Source organism: Hylobates moloch, unplaced genomic scaffold (genome assembly GCF_009828535.3).
Source record: "Hylobates moloch isolate HMO894 unplaced genomic scaffold, HMol_V3 SCAFFOLD_22, whole genome shotgun sequence".
NCBI classification, from domain to species: domain Eukaryota; kingdom Metazoa; phylum Chordata; class Mammalia; order Primates; family Hylobatidae; genus Hylobates; species Hylobates moloch.
Genome location: NW_026652297.1, coordinates 47345795 through 47355922, shown reverse-complemented (window position 1 = coordinate 47355922; position 10128 = coordinate 47345795). Strand labels below are relative to the sequence as shown.

The 10128-nt window shown below is 43.8% G+C and overlaps 1 protein-coding gene across 1 annotated transcript in view; it reads right to left on the bottom strand.

The window, feature by feature from the left end:
- Window positions 1–4361: 4361 nt before the first annotated feature.
- The window catches only part of CHRNB3 (cholinergic receptor nicotinic beta 3 subunit), a 45184-nt gene continuing 39417 nt past the window's right edge, over window positions 4362–10128 (bottom strand). The window contains exons 4-6 of the mRNA XM_058433414.1: window positions 9891–10000; window positions 8395–9277; window positions 4362–4496 (exon numbers count right to left, since the gene is read on the bottom strand). Coding sequence (XP_058289397.1) covers window positions 4362–4496; window positions 8395–9277; window positions 9891–10000 — 1128 coding nt within the window. The remainder of the gene's footprint in view (window positions 4497–8394; window positions 9278–9890; window positions 10001–10128) is intronic.

Below are 10128 nucleotides of genomic sequence, written 5' to 3'. Positions count from 1 at the left end.
GTGTAGAATGTTAAATATACTTTTCCCAAAAGAAAAGAACCACCTTGACTAATGAGAACATTGTGACTATGCATTAAGCCTTACATAGAAAGAGGTTGAAATTCTGTTAAACTTCCCTAAGCTTTGTCTATAAAAGTGATCCCAAATTTCTGACTTTGGAATGCTGACTTCCATTCTTTGGAATCTGTGCTTCCTGGAAGGGTTGTCCTCAAACTTTGCACTTGAATAAACTGCTTAAACTAGATTCTGACCCTTTTGATTATTTTAGATTGACATCATTTACCTAGCAAACTAAGAGTTAAAGTTAAGTGGTGTGTTAAAGTCAATAGTATTCTCAATAAAAAGGAGAGGAATAGTGGCTTGCCCTTTGAATCCGCAATCCCATCAATAATTTAAGGCAAGGAATCCTTGATTTTCGTTACAATGTATTCCTGCAAATCCCATCCTGAAGTACTGATAAAGCAGATGCAATTTTCCCAAAGGAACAAAGTTACAATGAGTTGTGTGGTTTAAAAACTGAAAGCTCCAGTAAAATTATCCAAAGTGTAGAAATTTAGAGCAGCGGAGAGCTTCAAAAGTCATGCATGAATCATAACTCCTGTAAACCAAAACTAAAATTCTAAGGCCTCCCAACCATCTGAATGGTCCCCTCCTTTGGCCAGGGCAGCCCAAAATTAATCTGAAAAACTTGTTCAGGCCATGATGGAAGTGGGGCTCAGATATGCCTCACTATACCCTCCTCCTTTTTGGAATTCAGGAAAAGCCAAGCAGAATTAACATCAACACCGATCTGAAGTCTGATAAGGAACATTTGCAATCTCTTCTCTCAGAAGTCTGCTACTTGGAGGCTTCATCTGCATGATAAAACCTTGATCTCCACAACCCCTCATTGTCAATCAGACATTCCTTTCTATTGATAATAACTCTTTCAACCAATTGCTAATCAGAAAATTTTAAAATCTCCCTATGACTTGGAAACCCCCTCCAACCCCCCTGCTTTGAGTTGTCCTGCCCTTCTAGATAGAACCATTGCAGACCGGGCGCGGTGGCTCACAACTGTAATTCCAGCACTTTGGGAGGCCGAGGCGGGCGGATCACGAGGTCAGGAGATCGAGACCATCCTGGCTAACACGGTGAAACCCCGTCTCTACTAAAAATACAAAAAATTAGCTGGGCATGGTGGCAGGCGCCTGTAGTCCCAGCTACTAGGGAGGCTGAGGCAGGAGAATGGAGTGAACCCGGGAGGCGGAGCTTGCAGTGAGCCAAGATGGCGCCACCGCACTCCAGCCTGGGTGACAGAGCAAGACTTCATCTCAAAAAAAAAAGGAACCATTGTAAACCTTACATGTATTTGATTGATGTCTCCTGTCTCCCTAAAATGTATAAAACTAGGCTGTGCCCTGACCACCTTAGGTACATGCCCTCAGGATCTCCTGAGGGCTGTGTCACAGGTCATGATCACTCACATTTGGCTCAGAATACATCTCTTCAAATATTTTGCAGAGTTTGACTCTTTTTGTCGATACTTATTACTGACTGGGAAACTGAAACCCTAGAGGGACCTATTGAGTGAGGAATAATAATCAACCCCATCATGCTTCCCATCTAGAGCACGGGATATTAAACAATAATGTTTTCAAAGCTCCGAGGGAAAATGATTTTGAACCAGAATTCCATACCCAGCCAATCCATTATTTAAATGTGAGGGCAAAATAAATTACAATTTCAGAAAAGCAAGGGTTCAAGAAGGTTACCAAACTCAGATATTTCCTGAAAGAATTACTTGAAGACATGTTCTTCTAAAATAATGGAAGAAATGAAGCAGAAAAAGAGGAATGCTTAAGATAAAAAACAATGATGAACAAAGAAATGAAATTGTTTGCTATGTGGTTGTGGACAAAATGTGTGGCCAATACATGGTTCTTAGGGAAAGGAACACATAATATAAAAATTAATCATATAGAACTAAAATTTTGGATGACTTAAAGAAAATGTGGAAGGTGATAAAAGTGAAATGAAGGTGAGGGGAAGTGAGGGTCCTAAAGAAATTATTTTGTGTAGAAAGTGGCAGCCACAAACACTAATTCTCAACATTGATTTAAAAAGTTGAACGTTTATTAATAAATTAATAGAAGTGGACATGTAACTTTCAAGCCATTAAGGGCAAAGAAGGAATGGACAAACTACAAACTCGGCCAAAGCTGAAAAAGGGGGAAAAAGGTGAAGGGAAAAAGGTGAAGGAACAACAAAATGTTATACAGAAAACACAAACTAAATGGCATTAATAAGACGAAATACATCAATGGTAACAATATGTGAAGGTGTTTCATGCTTAGATTTTTTTTTTTTTAATGGAATCTTGCTCTGTTGCCTAGGCTGGAGTGCAGTGGCGCGATCTCGGCTCACTGCAAGCTCTGCCTCCCGGGTTCAAGTGATTCTCCTGCCTCAGCCTTTCAAGTAGCTGGGACTATAGGCATGGACCGGGCTAATTTTTTGTATTTTTAGTAGAGATGGGGTTTCACTGTGTTAGCCAGGATGGTCTCGATCTCCTGACCTTGCGATCCACCTGCCTCGGCCTCCCAAAGTGCTGGGATTATAGGCTTGAGCCGCTACGCCCAGCCACTTAGATATTTTTTAAGAGACTGTGTCTTGCTCTGTCGCCCAGGCTGGAGTGCAGTGGAGCAATCACGGCTCACTGCAGCCTCCAACTACTGGGTTCAAGTGATCCTCCCATTTCAGCCTCCTGAGTAACTGAGACTGTAGGCACACATCACCATTTAAAATTGTTAAAATTTAAATTTTTTAAGTTTTTTGTAGAGACAGGGTCTTGCTGTAGAGAGCAGGCTGGTCTCAAACTCCTGGCCTCAAGCAATCCTCCTGATTAGACCTCCCAAAGTGCTAGGATTACAGGTGTGAGCCACTCCACTCCACCCAGCCTAGATTGCAAACTGCTTGCAAGAGCCATGCCTAAAAGTACTCCAGAAAGGGATTTGGATTTATAACTGGGCAGAGAGAAAAATTGCTTTAAGCTAAAATTCAGGAAGGATTTGGCAGCGGCCGCAATTTTGGAGGGCAAGAAGAACCTGAGCACACTCCCCTCGGAGTCTTAGAGAAGGAATGATGGTGGGTGGGGGTGAAGCCCAGCCAGGTGCCAGGAGACAAGGAAACAGAAGGTGGAGCATAGGGGATAGTGTTGGTATGGATCCGATTAGATGAGGTGACATCAAAAACCATTAATCAGAGAATGTTCTGTATACTAGTTTACTACGAAAAGATAATGGGTATTAATGAATCCACTTCTGGTAGCAAAGGGCTTTGTTTCTATTGTGAGTTATTTCGGTATGCATGGCTTGCTTTAAGAGCAAGTCGGCCGGGCGCGGTGGCTCACGCCTATAATCCCAGCACTTTGGGAGGCTGAAGTGGCAGATCACGAGGTCAGGAGATCGAGACCATCCTGGCTAACACGGTGAAACCCCGTCTCTACTGAAAATACAAAAAATTAGCCAGGCGTGGTGGCAGGCGCCTGTAGTCCCAGCTATGCGGGAGGCTGAGGCAGAATGGCGTGAGCCCAGGGGGCAGAGGTTGCAGTGAGCTGAGATCGTGCCACTGCACTCCAGCCTGGGTGACAGAGCGAGACTCCTTCTCAAAAAAACAAAACAAAACAAAACAAAACAAAAGAGCAAGTCATACCTCACAGTGGGCTCCAGTTTCACCATCTGAAAGCCTTATCATGCTGGGAATAAACCATGAATACCACCTGCTTCGGTAGGCCAGGCATCCGGGAATCTGTGTTATTGTTAAGTGTGCAGCGCCAGCTGCCCTGCCAGTGTAATCCCGAAACTCTTGTTGAGATTTGCCTGGCCCATTGCTGCAGAAGCACAACACGGCCCCAGTTTGCAGCTCAGACAAAACCACCAAGGAGGCCAGTGTGGGGTGGGAGATCCAGGCTCTGCCCACACAGATAGCTTGACACCGTGACCTCCTTAAATTCCAGGTGGATCTCCCCTCCCCCGCCACCGAGGCCTGCTGCTTCTAGGAGGTGTTCCTCCACCAAGTAGCAACAGCTTTTTGTGCACTCTGGCCGCATGTGAGCTCAAGCCTGGACCTATGATCCCTCTCTGAATGTCTGGGGAAGCCAAGACAGGAGTCTGAGGAGGCTCCACTTTCTTTAAAAGCAGCTCACTCTCATGGCAACCACAAATGAGCACATTTACCAGAGTTTCTCCCATGAGGAGATGTTCCACTTCCACAAAGACAACGCAGTCGGGGTTCATAGAACAAGCACATGCATTTGGATTCTGTCTCTGCGATAGCCAGATGTCAGGTCTAAGGTGTAATTTAGTCTTATGTCTTTTAAATTCCTAATGGTAACTATGTAGCCACATCTTCAAAGCAGGGGTAAAAATCAGAACCGAGCCTGTTACTGACACTATCAGAAAGAGCCACAGGAAGATTCGGTCAAGAACTTGAGCTACAAATTTCCAGTCTTGTACTACCTGCAAAAGAGAAAAAGATGCCTTTCACTCAAGACACTGAGCAACTGTTCTGTATTCATCTCAAGGGATTTAAAAAGAGTAACATTCAGATTTACAGCATTTACTTAAGTTTTCAAAATGCATCTAATGTCCCAACCACACTACAGGCTCAGGTTCTTTCAGGGACTTCGCTGATTGTGCCCAAAAGAAGCAGCTTGGAACCCTCTCATCAGCACTGAAGAAGGAAAATAGAAACAATAGAATTCTGTATGCATATGTCAACATTCCTGATCAGAATGGGAAAAGTCTGATTTTTACGTGAATAAAGAGCCAGTATAGGCCAGGTGTGGTGGCTCACGCCTGTAATCCCAGCACTTTGGGAGGCCTGGGTAGGGGATCACCTGAGGTCAGGAGTTCGAGACCAGCCTGGCCAACATGGTGAAACTCCCTTTCTACTAAAAATACAAAAATTAGCTGGGCATGGTGGCAGGCACCTGTAATCTCAGCTACTTGGGAGGCTGAGGCAGGAGAATTGCTTGAACCCAGGAGACAGAGCATATCTTAGTAAGCCAGTATATCTTACTAGGGTGCTTCCTGATACACGTATGAAAAGAATCACAAATTTATAATTGAAGAGTTTTTGTGGCCAAATGTCACAGGATTTCTTTTCTTCCACTCCACCTGTGCTGCAGCTCCAGAAGGAAGGGTGCTGCCAAGGAGAAGAACCGACCAGGCCAAGACAGGAATTCATGAAGGAGACAAGAGACCGAGTCCCCTTTATTAGGAAGGGGAGGTGCAGAGAGTGGGCAACAGGTCCATGAACACAAAGTCAAGACACGACTGGCTGGAGAAGTCTGAAAGGAAGGGGAGTCCTCGTCCCTCTAGAGTAAATAAATGTCCTCCGTCTTGGGGGAAAAAAAAGCAATCTTTGTATTAGGTTTTTGTTTTGTTTTGTTTTGCTTTTTTGAGACGTAGTCTCGCTCTGCCACCCAGGCTGCAGTGGTGCAATCTTGGCTCACTGCAACCTCCACCTTCTGGGTTTCAGTGATTCTCCTGCCTCAGCCTCCCGAGTAACTGGAATTACAGGCACTTGTCACCATGCCCAGCTAATTTTTGTATTTTTAGTAGAGACGGGGTTTCACCATGTTAGCCAGGCTGGTCTCGAGCTACTGACCTCAGGTGATCCACCCGCCTCGGCCTCCCAAAGTTCTAGGATTACAGGCGTGAGCCACCACACCCGGCCTGTATTAGTGGTTTTTTGTTTGTTTGTTTGTTTGTTTGTTTGTTTGTTTGTTTTTTGAGACAGAGTCTTGCTCTGTTGCCCAGGCTGGAGTGCAGTGGCGTGATCTCGGCTCACTGCAAGCTCCGCCTCCTGGGTTCACACCATTCTCCTGCCTCAGCCTCCCAAGTAGCTGGGACTACAGGCGCCGGCCACTACGCCCAGCTAATTTTTTGTATTTTTGGTAGAGACGGGGTTTCACCATGTTAGCTAGGATGGTCTCTATCTCCTGACCTCGTGATCCGCCCGCCTCGGCCTCCCAAAGTGCTGGGATGACAGGCGTGAGCTACCGTGCCCGGTCCTGTATTAGTGTTTTTAAAAGATGTTAAGAAACAAACAAAAAAAATCCTCCCAACTTGACAGCTGAATGTTTCTTGTCTAGCAGCAGTCACTTTTCTAGTGCTTTTAAAAACAATTTTAAGTGGATGAAAAACATGACAGATTGTTAAGAAAGAGGATATTTGAGGCAGTGTCTGTGAACGCAAGAGAAAATGTAGAAGGATATTTCTAAAAAAAATTCTTGGCCAGGTGCGGTGGCTCAGGCCTGTAATCCCAGCACTTTGGGAGGCCGAGGCTGGTGGATCATGAGGTCAGGAAATCAAGACCATCCTGGCTAACACAGTGAAACCCTATCTCTACTAAAAATACAAAAAATTAGCCGGGCGTGGTGGCGGGTGCCTGTAGTCCCAGCTACTCAAGAGGCTGAGGGTAGATAATGGCACGAACCTGGGAGGCGGAGCTTGCAGTGAGCCGAGATGGAGCTACTGCACTCTAGCCTGGGAGACAGAGCAAGACTCCATCTCAAAAAAAAAAATTCTTTCATCACTTTGTTTATGGGATCAGGCTCTTGCCACTAATTTTCATCAATTTTAGAGTAAAATACTTGAACCCTATAAATTGAAGTTATTATATAAACTGAAAATATGTAACTTGCTTTAGGCAACATATCACTTTTTTTTTTTTTTTTTTTTTTTGAGATGGAGTCTTGCTCTGTCGCCAGGCTGGAGTGGGGTGCAGTGGTGCACTCTCAGCTCACTGCAACCTCTGCCTCCCAGGTTCAAGTGATTCTCCTGCCTCAGCCTCCCAAGTAGCTGGGACTACAGGCACCCGCCACCATGCCTGGCTAATTTTTGTATTTTTAGTAGAGATCGGGTTTCACCATGTTGGCCAGGATGGTCTTGATCTGTTGACCATGCCCGGCCCAACAGGTCACTTTTTATGCTGAATATCTGCATGTCAAATAATATTTTCATTCCACGGGGGAAGGACTGTTTAGAAGGATGGGCTAGTCACGGTGGCTCATGCCTGTAATCCCAGCACTTTGGGAGGCTGAGGCAGTGGATCACCCGAGGTCAGGAGATGGAGACCATTCTGGCCAACATGGCAAGACCCCATCTCTACTGAAAATACAAGAAAAATTAGCCAGGTGTGGTGGTGTGCACCTGTAGTCCCAGCTACTCGGGAGGCTGAGACAGGAGAATCGCTTGAACCAAGCAGGCAGAGGTTGCAGTGAGCTGAGGTCATGCCACTGCACTCCAACCTGGGTGACAGAGCAAGACTGCATCTCAAAAAAAAAGAAAAAAAAAAGAAGGATGAGGATGATAATTAGAAAGGTAAGAATTCACACTTGTTGACTGCTTATACAACAGAGCTGAGCCCCTGTGTGCTGGGTACACTGTGCATGTTTGTATTTTATGTCATTTAAGCCTCACACAAACCTTTCAAGGTAGGGTTCAGAAAACTGAGGCTCAGGTTAAGTAACTTGTCTTAAGTCATTCAGATTATGATCTGAACCCAGGACTGTTTTCAGTCTGAAATTCACACTCTTCCCACACTACTTCTTTTCTTTCTCCTTCTCCTTTTTCTTCTTCTTCTTTTATTTTTTTTTTTTTTTTCTGAGATGAGGGTCTTGCTTTATTGCCCAGGTTGGTCTCAATTCTGGCCTCAAGTCATCCTCCTGCCTCAGCCTCCCAAAGTGCTAGGACAAGCATGCCCACCCACACCCAGTTAATTTTTAAATTTTTTGTAGAGACAGGGTCTCACTATGTTGCCCAGGCTGGTCTCGATCTCCTGCGCTCAAGTGATCCACTCGCCTTGGCCTCCCAAAGTACTGGGATTACAGGTATGAGCCACTGTGCCTGGCCCACACTTAAAAAAAAAAATTTGTAAACTAAATAACCACATCCTCTTTCCTCACCAAAATATCTGTTGTAACACTAAATTTTATATTAATTTAAAAATCTCATTCTTTCTGATCTTTTATTTCTAAATACTGTGGTTGAACATATTTATCATCCCAGGAAAAATGAGAGATAAATTACCAGAGACCAGGATAATGAACTTAAAATGTGTAATTGAATTATTTAATATAGAATTATAAGAAACAATTATAAGAAACAATGCTTAATCCACAGTTGCTTCACTTTTGCTCCTTATGTTTTTGTGAACTACTTCCTAAAAATTCATACTAATATGGCTATGTTATGTCAGGGCTTGCTTTAAGTATTATATGTATAAAAAGCATGTCTTATAATGTCACATTTAAACCATGACAATATTTTATTGTAAATAGATGTCAAAATATTTGTCTTTGGCCTACATTTATGGCAGCATTATCAGGAATACCACCAGTTTACTCACCTGGCTGATAAAATGTTCTTTCTTCACATGTCTTGAAATGTATCTAATGGAATCAGCAGCTTTTTCCAAAAAAGCAACCAGAACTTTTTCTCCATCACTAAGCTGTTTCCGTTTCTTTTTTTCGAGGACTTTGCCTTTCACTACTGGTTGACTCTCCTCTTTCTCTGGGAATGAGTAGCGATCCACATGGTCTTTCATGCAAAGTAATTTTGGAAGTTTCTGCAGAAAGAGCCTCTTAACCCAGGGGGCCATGGGGTGGTATGTGGAAGAAGATCTATGGTGAACGTTAATGACAAACACGGTAACAATGATGGACAGAGTCACGAAAATCATGATGAACAGCAGGTACTCTCCAATGAGAGGAATGACTTTGGAAGACGATGGGATGATTTCTTCAATCACTAAAAGGAAAACTGTCAGAGAAACCAAGACCGATGTGGATAATGAAAGTTTTTCTCCTTCATCCGAAGGTAAATAGAACACAAGAACTGTTAGGAAAGACAGCCCCAGGCAGGGGATGATGAGAAAGAGAGTATAGAATAAAGGCAGGCGTCTCAGGACGAAGGAATACGTGATAAAGGGATAAGAGTACACGCCGTCCCTTCTGTTTCCCTTCATCCCCTTTGCGTTCAGTATTTCCCATTCTCCATTATCGAAGAAGTCTTTTCTGTCGACATTTTCATTGATCAAAATGAGGTCAACCATGGTGCCGTCATAAGTCCAGGATCCAAACTTCATGGAGCAGTTCTGTTGGTCGAACGGGAAAAACGTGACGTCCATGGTGCAGGAGCTTTTGTAGCTGGCGGGAGGGGTCCAGACAACAGATCCGTTTGATTTCACGATGACCTTGGTCATCAGGGAGCCTTCGAAACGGCCGTCAGCGCTGCAATCAAAGCAGTTTCACCTTAGCAGTCGGTGGAGCACCTGCTAGTTTTTGTTCTTTTTCCCAGCATTGACTATTTCTATTTTATGACTTTTCTTTTCTTTTTTGAGATGGAGTCTCACTCTATCGCCCGGGCTGGAGTGCGGTGGCGCCATCTCGGCTCACTGCAACCTCCGCCTCCTGGGTTCAAGCAATTTTCCTGCTTCAGCCTCCTGAGTAGCTGGGATTACAGGCACCGGCCACCATGCCCAGCTAAGTTTTTGTATTTTTAGTAGAGACAGGGTTTCGCCATGTTGGCCAGGCTGGTCCCGAACTCCTGACCTCATGAATCGCCCGCCTTGGCCTCCCAAAGTGCTGGGATTACAGGCATGAGCCACCGCACCCTGCCCTATTTTAGGACTTTTCTACCACAATGCCAGGCAACTGTTTTAATAAACAATTTTTTAAATTTAAAGTTGAATATTTCTTTTAAGCATTTTGCCTGAATCAGAATTTTCTATTCCTAGTGTTAATCTGACCAAAATCGTTTTCTTCTGTGATATTTACTTTTCTTTTTTCACTTTTTTAAAAAGTTATTTTTTTCCCCATAAGTAAGAAACAATGTGATACTTACTTTTCAAAGAGAACTATGTCAGGAAGCCACAGAGATTCTGATGGAACTTTAATGGAATGGATCCCACCATAATCATCAGGATTCCAGCGTAACTTGTGGTCTGTCCATTCCTGCATGAAATTAGTACACTGTGATTTTATTCTGAAAGTTCAGTGTATTAGATCTTGAAAACTTCAAGTTTCTGTTAGCTTTACCAAGCCACTGTTTTATTAAGAAAAGGAAATTGTCCCAGTTGGAC